The 18,739-nt window shown below is 39.4% G+C and overlaps 1 protein-coding gene across 1 annotated transcript in view; it reads left to right on the plus strand.

Annotated features, from left to right (window-relative positions):
* ZNF654 (zinc finger protein 654) overlaps window positions 1-18,739 on the plus strand; it is a 106,951-nt gene that overhangs the window by 15,101 nt on the left and 73,111 nt on the right. The window contains exon 2 of the mRNA XM_062206692.1: window positions 14,076-14,221. Within this exon, the coding sequence (XP_062062676.1) occupies window positions 14,076-14,221 (146 nt within the window). The remainder of the gene's footprint in view (window positions 1-14,075; window positions 14,222-18,739) is intronic.

Here is an 18,739-nt window from a genome sequence, read left to right on the forward strand (position 1 = left end):
ATTTAACAACTTGAGAGTGGATATGCCATTTTTGCACCCAATTCTATTATGTACCTCCTTAACTCTTGATTTAATGAAAAAATAAATTCTGTTTTTTATGTTTTTTATAGAAGTTTCTTTTTTTAAAGCTTTATTTGTTTCAAAGGGATTGAGAGAGAGAGATCTTCTATCCGCTGGTTTACTCCCCGAATAGCTGCCAACAGTGAGGTATGGACCAGGCTAAAGCCAGGAGCCAGGATCTCCATCCTGGTCTCCTATGTGGGTGGTAGGGGTCCAAGTACTTGGGCCATCTTGTGCTACCTTCTCAGGTGCATTAGCAAGAAGCTGGATCAGAAGCAAAGTACCTAGAACTCAAACCAGTACTCTGATATGGGATACCAGTATCACAAAGAGTAGCTTAACTTGCTGTACCACAAATGCCAGTCCATAGAAGTTTAACTTTTGAAATTCTTTGTCCTTTCTTTGATATTTTGAAGTTAACTTTGAGTTAAATGCTCATAATTTAAGTGCTCATAAAATGCTATAAATGTGTCTGATGGTTAGTATATGAATTTTTTTTTTTTTTTTAAGTATCAGTCAACTGGATTATACTTAATTATTTTAGTCAGGGTTGTAGATTTCCAAAATATATTAAGAGTGTGGTAGAAGGTTTTCCTTCAAGGAGAAATTGACTGTACTATGTGAAAAGACTTATCAGTGATTTTAGGAGATATAAAGAGGAAAGAGACACTATCCTTGCTCTCAAGGAACTGAATCAAGTAGGGGAGAGAAGTTATGGCTGACTGCTGTTTTCATTGTTATGATCCTTATCCAAACTGTAGTCTTATTTCCTCTGAATTATTTTATTTTCCTGCTTCCAACTTTTCTCACAGCTTATTCTCTACATAGTAGCTAAAGTGGTCCTTTTATTTATTTATTTTTTAAAGATCTGTCTATTTATTTGAAAGTCAGAGTTACAGAGAGACAGAGAGGGGGAGTAGACAGAGAGAGAGAGAGAAGCTTCCATCCCCAAGTTTACTCCCCTCATGGCCACAGCAGCCAGGGCTGGGCAAGGCTGAAGCCAGGAGCCAGGAGTTTCATCCAGGTCTCTTATGTGGGTTGCAGGAGACCAAGTACTTGAGCCATCTTCTGCTGCTTTTCCCAGGCCATTAGCAGGGAGCTGGATTGAAAATGGAGCAGCCAGGACTCGAACTGGCACCCATATGGGATGCCAGTGATATAGGCTGCAGCATTACCCCATATATGCCATAAAATACTGGCTCCAAAAGTGATCCTTTTAAAGATGGGTGAGATCACTTGGAAACCTTCCATACTTTTCTATATTGGAGTCAAAGTCAAAACTATTGAAATGGACTGCAGGGCTCCATGATTCTGCCCTTACCTGTCTAGCTCTGACTTTGTTTCCTATACTCTTTCTCTCCACTACTTACCTTCAGCTACCCTAGCATTTTTGCTCCTCCTTGGACTTTAGTGGGTTATGCTTCTGCTTCTTGACCCTTGTGCTTGGCCTTTTTTTCTGTCTGCCAGATTCACTTTTCATTTGAATGTCTCTGTAGTTTGCCCTTGAATCCCTGCTCAAATATCCTCTTATCAGAGAGATGGCAGCCTTCTCTGAACACCCCATATAAAGTTACACCCCTTTCCTTTTCCCCCTTACTTTGTGTTTTAGCCTTCCCAAAGTACTTAACACCATATATTCATTTACGTATTTTCATTCCATTAAATTGAAAGCATCAGGTTAGTTTGTACATAGTAGGTACTCTTAAAGCTTGAATAAATTAATGAATAAATAGAAATACACCCTAAAACAGGGAAATGGATTAATACAACTAACAAGATAAATGTATTCATTCCTGTACAAGTTCACATAGAGATACTGCCTCTAATAGAAAGAATTAGGAAAATTTTAGTGGGTGAGATATCATTTGACTTGATTCTTAAAGAATTGTTAGTATTAAAATGTAAGCATGAAAAAGGTTATGGTAAGAGAACAGTCCAAGTAAAGCAAGTAATGTGTGAAAAGGTGAATAGCATGGTATATTTATGAACAGGGGTAGTTGATTGACTAAAGCTGTGGTTCTGGTTTTTTTTTTTTTTTTTTTTTTTTTGTAAAGATTTATTTATTTGAAAGGCAGAGAGGAGAGACACAGAGATAGATAGATCTTCCATCTGCTGGTTTTCTCCCCAAATGGCTGCAACCATCAGAATTAAGCCAGAGTCAAGAATTTCTTCTGGGTCTCCTCCCATGTGGGTACAGGTGCCCAAGCACTTGGGACATCTGCTGCCTTCCCAGGCGCATTAGCAGGGAGCTGGAATGGAAGGGGAGCAACCTGGACTCAAACTGACGCCCATATGGGATGCTGGCTCTGCAGACCAGGGCTTTAACCTGCTGAACCACAGCAGCAGTCCCAGTTCACAGATCTGCCAAATGAGCTTCACTAGCAAACTATTAGCAATGCAAATTATCAATTTCTTTATTTTATTTTATTTTTAAAAGATTTATTTATTTTTTTTTGAAAGGCAGAGTTATAGAGAGGCAAAAGCAGAGACACAGAGAGGGAGAGAGAAGTTTTCCATCTGCTGGTTCACTCCCCAGATGACCTCGATGGCTGGAGCTGTGCTGATCCAAAGCCAGGAGCCAGGAGCCAGGAACTTCTGGGTCTCCCACATGGGTACAGGGGCCCAAGCACTTGGGCCATCTTCTACTGCTTTCCCAGGCCATAGCCGAGAGCTGGGTTGGAAGTGGAGCTGCCGGGACTCAACTGGGGCTCATATGGAATGCCAGCACTGCAGGTGGCAGCTTTACCCACCATGCCACAGACAGTGCTGGCTCTGCAAATTATCAATTTTACTTCAGACTCCCAGAATCTGAAATGCTGAAGATAGGGTTTATGGAAATACAGAAATCATTTCTTTCCTCCTTTTAGTAAGGCTTTTAACTTCTATTTTATTTACAGAGATAGAAATCTCCCATCTGATAGAGGCCTTTAAATAAAGGTTGCTTTGGTATTTGTGTTTGAGAGTTAATTTAACTATGATGGTTGTTAAGTTTAAAATTTCCTTTCAGGGTTTAATTTTGGGGCTTAAGTAGCTTTGGTACAGGGACTTAAATAGCTTTTGAAAATAGTAATATATCATATTTGATCAATTGAACTGGGTCCCATATCATGTTCACAAATTGAAACTAAAGTCTAGACTTTGAAAGAGGTTAAAGATCCCAAATTCTTTTTTCCTAATATACTGCTTAATCAAAGCCAGTGGGTTTTTCTTGTGCCTATATGGTTTACAGCTGGGGAGTTATGAGCTGCAGCTAGAGTTGTTTTCCTGTTAATTGTGACTGGCTTCTTTTGCTCTACTACAGAATAATTATTTATTTATTTATTTATTTTGACAGGCAGAGTGGATAGTGAGAGAGAGAGAGACAGAGAGAAAGGTCTTCCTTTTACCGTTGGTTCACCCTCCAATGGCCGCCGCGGCTGGCGCTGTGACCTGCGCATCGCACTGATCCGATGGCAGGAGCCAGGTGCTTCTCCTGGTCTCCCATGGGGTGCAGGGCCCAAGAACTTGGGCCATCCTCCACTGCACTCCCTGGCCACAGCAGAGAGCTGGCCTGGAAGAGGGGCAACCGGGACAGGATCGGTGCCCCGACCGGGACTAGAACCCGGTGTGCCGGCGCCACAAGGCGGAGGATTAGCCTAGTGAGCCGCGGCGCCGGCCTCAGAATAATTATTTAACCACCAGTCTCTTCTGTGTCTTAAAGGATCCCAGAAGGTCAGTTGGCCAAATAATTATTTCTGCATCCAGTCCAATGCCTGTTAAATTTAGAAACACTAGTGTTTCCTTGAACTTTTACTGCTTTTTCTAGTAGGATTTAGTGTTATCAGAGGGACAATGGATGCATCAAAAAACAGGGAATTAAAGTTAATCTTGGGGGCCAGTGTTGTGGTGTAGCTGGTAAAGTTGCCATCTGCAACACCAGCATCCCATATAGGCACCAGTTCAAGTCCCAGCTGCTCCACTTCCAGTTAATGCATCTGGGAAAGCAGTGAAAGATGGCTCAAGTGTTTGGGCTCTTGCAAACACATGGGAGACCCAGAAGAAGCTCCTGGGGCTTTGGTCTTGTCCAGCTCTGACATTGCAGCCATCTGGGGAGTGAACCAGTGGGTAGAAGACCTCTTTCTCTGTCTCTTTCAAATCCAAGCACTACAATATTGGATACTGGTGCCCCAAGTCATGTTTTAAACTGCCAGGCTAAATGCCTGCCCCAGCATCCTTTCTAATTTTTTGCCCTATTTTCCAGAAAATATTGGCAGCTCCAAAAATGAAGAAAATAAAAGTTAACCCTTAGTGTTGTATGGGAAAATCATTGATTTCTTTATGGAATTAGTAGGGTTTTGGCATATATTCTTTCCTCATGAATGGAATGAATTCTTCTAATATAATTTCATCCCTTCTTGTGCAGGTTCATTATTTTCTATACATCAGCAAATATGCATGAAGAAGGTAGACCATCTTTTTTGGACAGAAAAGCAACTACTTTATTTCATTTTTAAAATGCCCTTTTTAAATAAGGAGAATGATTTTCAAGATAGGAACTAAATGTGGTTAAACTAATTAAAGCTCTGTATAGCTAGGAAAAATTTAAATCTCTGAAGTAAATGACATCGCAGTATACTGTCAGAAGCAGGGAACAAATGGCATATAACCATGTTAATTTTTTTTTTTTTTTTTTTTTTTTTTTTAAAGATTGTGTTTGAGGGGCAGAGTTAGAAACAGAGAGAAAGGTCTTCCATCCACTGGTTCATTCCCCAAATGGCTGCAGTGGCTGGAGCTGGGCCAATCCGTAGCCAGGAGCCTGGAGCTTCTTCTAGGTCTCCCACATGGGTGCAGGGGCCCAAGCACTTGGGCCATCTTCTACTGCTTTCCCAGGCCATAACAGAGAGCTGGATCAGAAGAGGAGCTGCTGGGACACAAACCTGTGCCTATTTGAAGAGGCTTAGCCTACTACTCCACAGTACCAGTCCCCACAGTAATGTTTTAAGAAAAAGAGAATTTAAGAGGTGCTGTCAGTCTAGATACAGACAAATATTGTTTTTTTCAAAAAGAAATAGGCTATGGGAAGAGGAAACCACTAACATATTATAATGTTGAGTAATATTAACAAATAGCCTACTAAACAAGGCTGTTAATAGCTGGAAAAGGGATTTTTATCTCTAATCATCATTACAGGTTCATGAAATCATTCCAGATTTTTCTGCTTGAAAATGGTATTACTGGATATAGATATGAGAGATCTGGTAGATTCGACATATATAGATATCTCTTCTCATTTTTTTTATGAAAATTTTATTTTTAATTCTTTAAAAAGATTTATTTGAAATTCAGATTTACACGGAGAGTGAAAGAGTGGCAGAGAGAAAGAGAAAGAGGTCTTCCATCCACTGGTTCATTCCCGGTGAACTCCCAGTTCACTCCCAATTGGCTGCAAAGGACAGAGCTGCGCTGTTTTGAAGCCAGGAGCCAGGAGCTTGCTCCGGGTATTCCCATGTGGTTTCAGGGGCCCACGGACTTAGGCCATCTTCTACTGCTTTCCTAGGCCATAGCAGAGAGCTTGATGAGAAGTGGAGCAGCCAGGACTTGAACCGGCGCCCATAATGGATGCCAGCACTGCAGGCGGTGGCTTTACCAGTTACGACACAGCGCCCGCCCCAAAAGCTTTTATTTAATGAATAGAAATTTCATAGGTACAGTTTTAGGTATATAGCGGTTCTTCCCCCCATACGTGCCCTCCCACCCCCACTCCTGTCCCACCTCCTAATCCCGCTCCCATCTCATTCTTAAGATTCATTTTTAATTATATACAGAAGACCAACTCTATAATAAGTAAGGATTTCCACAATTAGCACCCCCCCCCCAAAAAAATATTAGTTTTACATTTAATTCTCATAGTACAACTCATTAAGGACAGAGGTCCTACATGGGGAGTAAGTGCACAGTAACTCCTGTTGTTGATTTAACAGTTGACATGCTCATTTATGATGTCAGTGATCACCTGATGCACTTGTCATGAGCTGCCAAGGCTATGGAAGCCTTTTGAGTCCACAAACTCTGTCCATACTTAGGTAGGGCCATAAGCAAAGTAGAAGTTCTCTCCTCTCTTCAGAGAAAAGTACATCCTTCTTTGATGGCCCCTTCTTTCCACTGGGATCTCACAGAGATCCTTCATGCAGGTCATATTTAGCCAAAGTGTCTTGGCTTTCCATGCCTGAAATGCTGTCATGGGCTTTTTAGCCAGCTCTGAATGCCTTAAGGGCTGATTCTGATGTCAGAGTGCTGTTTAGGGTGTTTGTTGTTCAATGAGTCTGCTGTGTGGCCTGCTTCCCATGTTGGATCATTCTCTCCTTTTTAATTCTACCTACTGTTATTACCAGACACTTGGTCTTATTTATGTGATTCCTTTGACACTTAATCCTATCTATATGATCAATTAAACACTTTATATGATCACTTTAACACATAAGATGGCATTAGAACCCCCCCAGTTCAATGGGGTTTGGATTCCCATGGCGAGTTTCAGCTTTACTCTTGGGGCAATTCTGTGGGAATGTGTGCTGAACTGTACAGCTCCTCCCTCTCATATTCCCATTTTTATTTTTTACTAGGATATATTTTAATTGGATTTATACACCTATGAATAATTCTGTTAAGAGTTTGACCAGTGGTATTAAGTAGAAAAAGAAAATATTAAAAAATAAGATAATAAACTGTTCTTCGACAGTCAAGACAAGGGCTTTTCAAGTCATTGCTTCTCATAGTTTCAATTTTACTTCTACAGGTTTCCTTTTGGGTCCTCTGTTGTTATAGATCAGGGAGAACATATTGTCCCTTTGGGACTGGCTTATTTCACTCAGCATGATGTTTTCCAGATTCATCCATTTGTTGCAAAGAACCAGATATCTTTTTTTTTTTAACTGCTGTTTAGTATTCCATTGAGTACATATCCCATAATTTCTTTATCTTGTCTTCAACTGATGGGTATTTAGGTTGATTCCATGTCTTAGCTATTTTGAATTGAGCTGCAATAAACATGATGGTGTAGATAACTCTTATTTGCTGATTTCATTTCTCTTGGGTAAATTCCCAGGAGTGGGATGGTTGGGTTATATGGTGGACTATATTCAGATTTCTGAGGTTTCTCCAAACTGTCTTCCATAATGGATTTACCAGTTTGCATTCCCACCAACGGTAGATTAGGGTACCTTTTCCCCACATCCTCTCCAGCGTTTCTTGTTTGTCTATTTCTGTATGAAAGCCATTCTACCTAGGGTGAAGTGAAACCTCATTGTGGTTTTGATTTGCATTTCCCTGACAACTAGTGATCCTGAGCATTTTTTCATGTGTCTGTTGGCCACTTGGATTTCCTCTTTTGAAAAATGTCTTTTACTCCATGGCCCATCTCTTAACGTGGTTTTTGTTTTGTTGTGGAGTTCTTGATCTCTTTGTAGATTCTGGTTATTAACCCTTTATCAGTTGTGTAGTTGCAAATAATTTCTCCCATTCTGTAGGATACCTCTTCACTTTACTGACTGTGCTTTTTTTGCTTCACAGGAACTTCTCAATTTGAAGTAATCACATTTATTAATTTTAGCTTTGACTGCCTGCGCCTCTGGGGTCTTTTCCAAGAACTCTTTGCCTGTGCCAGTGTCCTGCAGGGTTTCCCTAATGTTCTCTAATAAATTGATGGTGTTAGGTCATAGATTTAGGTCTTTAATCCATGTTCATTGGATTTTTGTATAAGGTGTAAGGTAGGGGTCTTTCTTCATACTTCTGCATGTGGAAATCCAGTTTTCCCAGCACCATTTGTTGAAGAGACTGTCTTTGCTCCAGGGATTAGAGCACCTTTGTTGGAAAAATATGTTTCTTGTAAGCAGCAAATAGAGGGACCGGTGCTGTGCTGTAGCCGGAAAAGCCGCTACTTGCAGTGTCAGCATCCCTATGGGCGCCGGTTTGAGTCTCAGCTGCTCCACTTCCAATCCAGCTCTCTGCTATTGCCTGAGAAAGCAGAAGATGGCCCAAGTGCTTGGGCCCCTGCACTCACATGGGAGACCCAGAAGCTCCTGGCTCCTGGGTTTGGATCAGCACAGCTCCGGCTGTTGTGGCCAACTGGGGAGTGAACCATTGGATGGAAGACCTCTCTCTCTCTCTCTCTCTCTCTCTCTGCCTCTCCTTCTCTCTCTGGGTAACTGTGACTTTGAAATAAATAAATGGATCTTCAAAAAAAAAAAGAAAAAAATAGGTGGTTTTGTTTTTTAATCCATTCAGCCAATCGGTGTCTTTTAACTGGAGAGTTGAGGTCATTTACATTAAAGGTGACTACTGATAAGTAATGACTTTGCCCTGCCATTTTTCCAAAGATATTCCTAATTTATATTTGAACTTCCTTTGATCTTTTACTGAGAGATTTTCTTCCTTTACCTTCTTTCGTAGTGATGACCATATTTCTGTGTTTCTGTGTATAACACATCCTTCTGTTTGTTATGGTAGGTCTTTATTTCAGCTTCTTTCATAAATGAGAGCTTTGCAGGGTATAATCTTCTGGGATGACATTTTTTTTCTCTTAAGACTCGGAGTATGTCTTGCCATTCTCTCCTAACCTGTAGGGTTTCTGATGAGAAGTCTGTTGTGAGTCTAATTGGACATCCTCTGAAAGTAATCTGGTGTTTCTTTGTGCACATTTTACATACTTCTCTTTGTGTGTTACTGTGGTGAGTTTGATTACAATGGTTATGGCAAGTATCTTTTCTGGTCATGTCTATTATTTCTGTGTGCTTCCTGTACTTGGATGTCCCTTTCTTTCTCCAAATTAGGGAAGTTTCAGGTTATTATTTCACTAAAAAGGCCTTCTAATCCTTTCTCTCTTTCCATGCCTTCAGGAACTCCTAGAACCCATATATTGGGTCTTTTTTATAGTATCCTGTAAATTCTCAACAGTGTTTTTTAATTTTCTAATTTCCTCTTGTCTTTGGCTTGACTGTATAACTTCGTGTGCTTTGTCTTCTAAGTCTGATATTCTTTCTTCTGCTTCACTGATTCTGTTGTTAAGACTCTGCATTTTTTATTTGTTCTCTTGAATTCTTCATTTCAGTTTGATTTCTCTAAGACCTCAATTTCATGGGAGAAATTTTCTTTCATGTCTTGTACTGAATTCAGTAGTTCATGCATTTGCTTTTGATTACTTCTATGTAATCTTATGATTGCTTTTTTGAATTCTATTTCTTGCATTTCTTCCATCTCCTCATCTTTACAATCTAGTATTGAAGTGTGGTGTTCTTTTGGTGGCCATATGTTGTCTTCCTTATTCCTGTTTCTTGAATTGATACATTTGCTGTACAGCATTTGTGAAGATGCTTGTTTTTTTTTTTTTTTTTTTTTTTTTTTTTTTTTTTTTTTTTTTTTTTTGCTGTGGCAGCTTTTATCTTTTTTGCTGCTTTTTTCTGTGACTCTGTAGATAAGTGGAATGCCTGCTTTCAGTGAATATCTAGAGGCTTGTAGTTGGTATGGCCAGAAATCTGTTCCCAAGGACCACATAAGGATCTGTGCAGTCCTCAGTGTAAATTCATTTTCTCCAGCAATGTCTCTCCAGGTAACCAGGAAATCCTGAGCATCTGGAGTCTCTCATTGTGACTGCCCAAGGTCACAGCCACACCGTGAGTCCTCCCACACACTGTTTTTTTCACAGTCCTGGTATAGAAGTCTCACACTGTCACAAGCTCCTAGCCCCCTGTTAGTTCTCTCCACCAGAGTCAGGAGTCTCCTGATTGCTGGGCACAGACACAAGTTGGCACAGATGTTACATATGTCCCAAATGGTACCCACTCTATCTGTTACTGGATGCTATTGTAAAGTGATCAAGGAGAGAGAAATGTGTCCATCTTCTCCCTTTTTTTTTTTTTTTTCTCCTGTAGTATGGCTGGTACACTATCCGCCACAGGACTCCAAGCCGGGTTCCCTCTAGGCTTTTCCTGCAGCTTTTTTGCTAGTGGCTTGGGCTGCTGTGATCTGGTCTCACCTCACTCTCCAACACTGGTTTATAGGCTCTCAGCTGCTAGAGTACTGAGCCGTGGGCGCCCATATCCTCCATGTAGGTCCATCATGTCCCTCTAATTTTGGTAGAGTTTCCTCTGCCATTTTTTACCTAACTCTTCTTCCCTGAGACTACACTCTCTCCACTTTTTATAAACTGTCATCTCCTGGGCTAGAGCAGTAAGCTCCTTCCCTATCTGCCATCTTGGAACATCTATGGAGTTCACCATAGTTTTTTTTTTTTTTTTCCTACAAAATTTCTCATGGTATTCTCAGATTGAGAAATAGGGGGATGGATTAGTTTTAGTAATTGAATACTCCTGCCGAAAGGATAATGCTTAATGGTTCTTAATGTATATCTGAAGGTTCTGAACTTGGCTCTATTATATATCTGTAAGTGAATTCTGCTGTGTATAACTTTGGTGGTAACATGAAAAACCTCCTTTTCAGATTTATAGATAATACAAACTTTGAGGAAAAACTAAGTTATTGGCTAGAGATGCAGGACTGGAGGTTTGGGCTCACACTAAGAATGGGAAGAGTAGTGAGGATTAACGTGCATTTTTTAAAAAAATAAACAAAAACTTATTGGGATGTAAGATCAGTGATTTAGTGGAAATTTGTTTGAAATTTTGCTGACTCAAAATCAATAAAAGCTACAGTAACCTAAAGCTGCATTAATATAATCATATGCTCATAAAATGGAAGCCATAGTTTGGGTGGAGTTGGCTGGATCCTATGTTTTATTTTGGGAACTGTATCTAACAGGAACATGAACAATTTGGAGCATGGACAGGATATGCTGATAAGAACTTAAAATTTTAGAGACTCGGGAAACAGTTTAGATGGCTGGAAGGATAACATATTTAATCTAGGGAAGAGACTATAATATATGTGATAGCTGCCTTATAATTGATCTGTTACATGTTTTGTTTACATAATTTGATAACTTCAAATTTGAACTGATGGATATATGGGATACTAAGATTTAGGTATATTTACTCTATTTCCCAGTTTGTAAAGGGTTAGTCTTATTATTTTTTCATAGACCCTATTAAAGACCTTACTGTTGTAGAAATATCAACTTAAATAGTGAGTTTCTTGCTACTATAGATTATGTTCTTTGCATATTCCGAACAACTTCTAACTTATTAGAATCTGCTTTCAGGGGCCTATGCTGTGGCATATTAGGCTAAGCCTCTGCCTGCTGTGCCAACATCCCATACGGGCATCCGTTTGAGTCCCAGCTGCTCTACTTCCAATCCAGTTCCCTGCAAATGGCCTGGGAAAGCAGTGGAAGATGGCCCAAATGACAGGGTCCCTGCACCCACATGGGACACTGGGAAGAAGCTCCTTGCTTCTGACTTTGGATCAGCTAAGCTCTGGCCATTGCTGCCACTTGAATGGAAGACCTTTCTCTCTCTCTGTCTCTGTCTCTAACTCACTCTGTCTCTAACTCAACCCCTTAAATAAATAAAGAAAATCTTTAAAGAAAAAAAAAAGAATCTGATTTTAAATCATTTTATTGTTTTTTTTTAAATATTACTTTAATTTTAGATTTTCTTTATATGATTGTCTAGTTAGAAAAGGTCAAAATGACAGGTAATCTTCTCTTTTTTGATTCACGTTTTATCTTCTTTCTTCATGGAAAATTGCAAAAATAATGAATCCTCAAGTATGTCTTCACATATGTAACTTTTTTTAAAAGATTTATTTTATTTATTTGAAAGACAGAGTTACAGAGAGAGGTAGAGACACAGAGAGAGGTCTTCTATCCGCTGGTTCACTCCTCAGATGGCCACAATGGCTAGAGCTGTGCCAATCCAAAGCTAGGAGCCAGGAGCTTCTTCTGGGTCTCCCACGTGGGTGCAGACCTTGGGCCATCTTCCACTGCTTTCCCAGGCCATAGCAGAGAGCTGGATCTGAAGAGGAACAGCATGGACTAGAACCGGCTCACATGTGGGATGCCGGTGCTTCAGGCCAAGGCTTTATTTAACCTGCTGTGCCACAGTGCTGGCTCCCACATATGTAACATTTTATTTGTATTGCTATATCCAAGGATGTTTCAGTTGTCATATGAGTACTGAACTAAATAGCTGAAACTCAGCAGTTTTTTTTTTTTTTTTTTTTTTTTGGACAGCCAGAGTTAGACAGTGAGAGAGAGAGAGAGAAAGTTCTTCTTTTTTCCATTGGTTCACTCCCCAAATGGCTGCCACGGCTGGCGTGCTGCGCCGAGTTGAAGCCAAGAGCCAGGTGCTTCCTCCTGGTCTGCCATGCGGGTGCAGGGCCCAAGCACTTGGGCCATCCTCCACTGCACTCCCAGGCCACAGCAGAGAGCTAGACTGGAAGAGGAACAACTGGAACAGAATGCGGTGCCCCAACTGGGACTAGAACCCGGAGTGCCAGCGCTACAGGGGAGGATTAGCCAAGTGAGCCGCGGTGCCGGCCTTCTCTTTTTCTCTTTCTTTTTATTTTTACTAATTGGGATCCAGTGTAATGAAGAGCTGTCTCACTTTAACATTTATTTATTTATTTGTATCAGTATGGACTTACATATATTTAATTGACTCTATAGATTGAAGTCCAATACTAACATTATTTTGTTACTCAGACTGTTCCAACTTTATTCACCATGTACTTTTTTAGGCTGGCTTCTGGTAGTCTTTCTTTTATTATTACTGACATACTTAAACTCTTTTGCTTCTTAATCATTGCACAGCAAGAGCATGAGCTTTCATGTTCACAGTGGTTCTTGTCCCATGGGTCTTAGTTTATGCGAATGGCCCAAGTGGGTTTTTTTTCCTCTCTTTTTTTTTTTTTTTAAATATTGATTTATTTATTCAAAAGGCAGAGTTACAGAGAGGCAGAGGCAGAGAGAGAGAGAGAGAAAAAATGAGAGAGAGAGAGATGTCTTCCATCTGCTGGTTCACTCCTCAAATGGTCACAACTGCTGGAACTGGGCCGATCTGAAGCCAGGAGGCAGGAACCTCCTCCATGTCTCCCATGTAGGTGCAGGGGTCCAGGTACTTGGGCCATCTTCCACTGCTTTCTCAGGCCATAGTAGAGAGCTGGATCAGAAGAGAAGTAGCTGGGACACAAACCAGTGCCTGTATTGGATACTTAGCTCACTACACCACAGTGCTGGCCCCCAAGTGGATGTTATACTGTAGGTTTTTGTCACACCAGAGGAACCCCAAGCCTAAGTAGTCCTCATTTTTTATGTTGATCTACAGGTATGTGTACTTGACTGCCACAGAGGAAGACACTGTTTTTTTTATACTAGATAGTAAACAGGCTTACTGCTGTGGAGGGAGACATCATCTGTATTTCTCAAGGTGTTTATTGTAAATATCTTTGGATGAAGGTAATCAGAGCTTCTTGAATAATTGTAGAAATATGAGTGATCATTGAGAAATTGTCTCCAAAAAGAAGTGATGAGTGTGTAAAGTCCTTTGTACTCTGAGTGTCCTTGGCTTTTGCATTCCTCCCTAGTTTTCTCAATTTTTATATTAGTAGTCAATAAATTTCTGTAAAGGAACAAATGTTAAATATTATAGGTCTGGTAACCATATGGTTTCTGTCACAACTGAACTTGGCTTGTTGTAGCAGGAGAGCAACCATAGATGATATATAACTGAATGTACCAATGTTCCAATAAAACTTTATTTATAGACATAAAAATTTGAATTTCAAATATTCACAATCATAAAATGACATTTTTTCAACATTTTAAAAATACAGAACCCATTCTTAGCTCATAATTGTGCAAAAACAGGTGGCAGGCCAAATTATTTTGCCTGTAGGCCAGTTTTATATGGTAGATTTTGTTAGTAAAGTTAATTGCTTTAATATGGCAGTGTTGCATATAAGAGATCATAATTAACATTTTTATAAAAGTTGATGGTTCTAAAATGTTTTCTGATGAATTATGTTTCTGATGAATTATCCCTATTTCTTTATGTAATGTTCTTTTTGGATTGCTTCTCTTTCAGGTAGTAGAAGATTATGCTGGAAGATGGCAGGTCCCTTTGCCACAGCTTCAAGTTCTCCAGACTGCACTTTGTTGTTTTACATCAGCCAGTGCATCATTCCCAGATGAATGTGAGCACGTACAATATGTTTTGAGTAGTCTTGCTGTGTAAGTACTCTTTACTTTTTATAAACATATTCTTTTTCTTAATGTATTTAAGAATCCAGTTGAGATCATTTTTTCTGAGGAAGAAACTTTCTTAAAGTCTTCCCTTTAAGGAATTTTTATTTTCTCACATACTTATTTAGATTTAATTTTGAACATTTAACCATGATTTTATTTTACTTTCATAAGAATCTTTTTATTTTAGCTTATTTTTATTTATTTGAAAGGCAGAGAGACAAAGAAAGCAGAGACAGACAGGTTTTCCATCTCGTAGTTAATTCCCCAAATGCCCATAAATAGGTGGAGCTTGGACAGGCCAGAGCTAGGAGCTAGGAATTCAGTGTGGGTTTTCCACATGGATGTTAGGGAACCAAGTACTCAAGCTGTTACCTGCTGCCTCCCAGAGTACAGATTAGCAGGAAAGTGGAATCTGAAGCGAAGCCAACTCTCAAACTCAGGACTCTGATGTAGGACGTGGGTGAACCAAACCATGTGTTAACCACTATGCCAAACACTCCCCTATATTTTTAGTTTTAGAGTTAAATGGAATTGTGATACAGATTCTTCTGGTCACTACAAGTACCTTTCTTTCCTTTCTCATTCTCCAAATTGCCTGGGCGAGCTCTAATGGTAAGCCTCAGAGCACAGCAGTTGAGGCTACAGGGACCTTAAGGCTGTCCAGAAATAGGTTAGGAAATTCCTGGTTTTTAGAAATGCTTGTAGAAGACTTCAAATTAAATATTACAAACTGGGCACTTGTGCTTATCCATTTTGTTGTCCAATGAACTCACTAAAATTACAGTTAAGTAATGGAAAGAAATACACTGAAAAGAAAAAAGAGAAGGGTCATCAGAGAATCAAAGATTTCCAGAATTTTATGAGGGACAAAAGGCAGATAGAAGAGTGGTAATTTAAACATAGCAGAACAAGTCAAGTCGCAGTTTCATCTGTTGTTTGTTTGTTTTGGCGTCAGATTGTACTCATTCCACAACAGTGGGTTATAAAATAATTTATCACCCTTACAAATTGCAATAGAAAATATCAGAGTACATCTCATATTTTTTTTAATTGTTTTTTTTTTTTAACTTTTATTTAATGAATATAAATTTCCAGTGTACAGCTTATGGATTACAATGGCTTCCCCCTCCCTTAACTTCCCTCCCACCCGCAACCCTCCCCTCTCCTGCTCCTTCTCCCCTTCCATTCACATCAAGATTCATTTTCAATTCTCTTTATATACAGAAGATCAATTTAGTATAAAGATTTCAACAGTTTGCACCCACATAGAAACACAAAGTGAAACATACTGTTTGAGTACTAGTTATAGCATTAAATCAAAATGTACAGCACATTAAGGACAGAGATCCCACATGAGGAGCAAGTGCACAGTGACTCCTGTTGTTGACCCAACAAATTGACACTCTAGTTTATGGCGCCAGTAACCACCCTAGGCTCTCGTCATGAGTTGCCAAGGCTATGGAAGCCTTCCAAGTTCGCTGACTCTGATCATATTTAGACGAGGTCATAAAAGACAGAGTGAGGATAGTAACCAATGATCCTAAGAGTGGCATTAACCAGGTCTGAACAATTATACAGCATTAAGTGGGGAAGAGGACCATCAGTACACACAGTTTTGGAGTAGAGCCATTGGTGGTAGAGGTTATGATTACAAAGGAATGAGGCCCAAGTGTGCTAGACAGGGTCTACAACAAAGGACAGAGTCATTATTAGAGGAGCTAAGAAAGGTGCTGTCTAAGCTACAATTAAGTTTTCTGATTGAGAGGCAAATAGAACCTGATAGAAGGGGTTTGATAATAATCTGGTGGGCTTTAGGCCTTGTAAGTTAAGAGGCCCAGAACTATCTATCTCTTCACATGGGGTATATCCTAAGGGAGGTGTGAACCTCCTAGGGGAAGGCACTCTGTTGACTTTCATTACTTGGCTGGCCTGGGAGGAGAGCTGGCCAGGTGAAGGCAGGTGGCATCTCTAACAAGAAATTTACCGTTCTGCCTGGAATGTTGCTGACCCTACTTGACCATCCCCTCAGCTGCAGTGGTCACTTTGGAAGTTGGGCTGAGTGAAGGGCTTTTCAGCTTAGGGCCAATAAGATCTGTGGCTCTGACCTGGGCATCCTTCGACTCCAGGGCAGGTCCATTTCCAGTGATCCAACTCTTGGCAGAGCTGCCAGGGCTCTTCACAAGCTGACTTCTGCTGAAGCCCAAGCTTACCACATTGAAAGCCACTGCAGTGGACTGGCCTGTTGGGTCTCCTTGAGGGCAGATCACTGTACAGATCAGCCATTAATAGGCCTGCCACCCATTGCTTCTGATGCCTAGCTTTCTTTTCCTCCTGGTTTGTGTTAAAGCAGACCAGAGGATGCAAGTCAAGGGAGTGGCCAAGTCCCATCTCTAATCTTCAGTGGCCTGAACTACAAGTCTATAGTCACAGGCATGTTCTGTAGTAGTTTTTCTAAGGTAGACAATGCCCATGAGGAAAATTATATTCTCACTTTAAAACTTTGTTTCCCTTTGGTCTGAAAGGGAGGTTTTTTCTACTTACTGTTTACTTCGCTGATGGCGAAGTGAATCTAGCTATGAGATTATTATTTAAGTTCTTATTTTGGCTATGCTATTACAGAAAAATGTTAGCCATCTCTTTTATAAGGTCTAAAGATTAAATTGTGCATCCTACAGATTCCTTCATAATAGAATTAGTTTCCTACCTTGAAGAGAATAGAGAAATGAAAGAACAAGTTGGGCTTAGGATAGAGAAATGAGGGAACAAGTCCTAGATCGCTTGCTGACAATAGCAATATCACATGAATACTTAGCAAACCATTTCAACCATTAGATAACAACTTAAGAAAACATTTACCAGAAGGTCCAATGCCTTCTATAAATTTTAAGAATCATGTATTTGAAAACACCTCTTAAATATTTAACATGGTGTAGTTTGTTTAACCAGTAAACTTAAGCACAACCATATAAAATGTTTTTAGTTTCTTTCTACCAACAAGTTTAAAACATATGATACACAGATTCAGGTCACACAAATTGAAATGTATCTTTGATTTTAGCAGCTTAAATTTATGGACAATCTTATCTATAAGCCATTTAAAATAAAACTCTTAATAAAATTTCCCCATGTGGACATACAATATGTACACACATATAACATAGCATAGTAGACCAATATAGCAATTTTAATAATAGCTTTTAAAATCTTTAACTCTTTTTGTAGATTGCCAATTGATTTGAATTGCTTTTTGTTTTTAGTAACCTCAATTAACCATACTTTCTCTCAGTTGGTACTGTTAATACATTATTGGCTTCATCTGTTTACAGAGCCATCCCAAAGTACTGAATACAATAGAAGTGGCTGGAAAACGTCCATAGGAACCTATAGGAGGACAGCTAAACACAGAACCAACAACACTTTAGTTTTATGAGCAGCGAATCATATATAACTGTCGATGACAAAAGACTTTAAGTCGCCATGTTTAAAATTATAAACTCATCAACCAACAAGAGGCACTTGCTTACTTCACAGTATTTTTGAAAGCACCTGTAGGATTTTACAAGTATTTAACCCTTTAGGCCTCTGGGCTTTCTCATTAAGATAACTATCATGTCTAGTAACACAAAATCATTAGACTTTTTAATTCTCAAACATTTGTATTAATAGCATTTTCCATTATAGAAACTTAAAGTTTGGTACCACATCACATCTTGACAGTCCTTCTAATATAATCCAAATAGCCTGATTAGTTGGTGTCTCTATAAGATGAGAGACATAGGTCTTTCGATTTTTTTAGTTGGGCCCAAACTGGAAAAACCAAAGTCCAGGATTTACTGGAAATTTTAGAGTCCAGATTGTTTGAAACTTTGATTTTTTGAATGCCTGTCAAGAATACAAGAAGGCTCAAAATCCAAAATATCTGGTTGAAATAAGATTCCTTAAAATCATGACATAACATAGACCAAATTTGATCATTGTTACAAGGTGATTATTCAAATCTTTGAAAATAAGCACATATTTAAATAACCCATAGCTCTTAATAAAAATTCAGCTGTTTTTGAACAATTAGAATTTAACGACATCGAGAGAACATAAGAGATTACTTTAACACATTGCTTTAACAGAGCATCAGAGTTTAATTCTATGTCAAAGAGAAATTGAGCTTCCTGTGATCTTTTGCTGTGAGGTTACCTTCCTTTACCTTCTTTCATGTTGGTGACCATGTTTCTGTGTTTCTGTGTGTAACACATCTTTAAGCATCTTTTGCAGGGCAGGATGAGTGGCAACAAATTCTTTCAGTTTCTGTTTGCTATGAAAAGTCTTAATTTCACCTTCATTCACAAATGAGAGCTTTGCAGGATATAATATTCTGGGCTGGCAGTTTTTCTCTCTTAGTACCTGGGCTATGTCTCGCCATTCCCTTCTAGCTTGTAGGGTTTCTGATGAGAAGTCTGCTGTGAGTCTAATTGGAGATCCTCTAAGAGTAATCTGACGTTTCTCTCT

This window comes from Lepus europaeus, chromosome 2 (assembly GCF_033115175.1).
Source record: "Lepus europaeus isolate LE1 chromosome 2, mLepTim1.pri, whole genome shotgun sequence".
Lineage (NCBI taxonomy): Eukaryota > Metazoa > Chordata > Mammalia > Lagomorpha > Leporidae > Lepus > Lepus europaeus.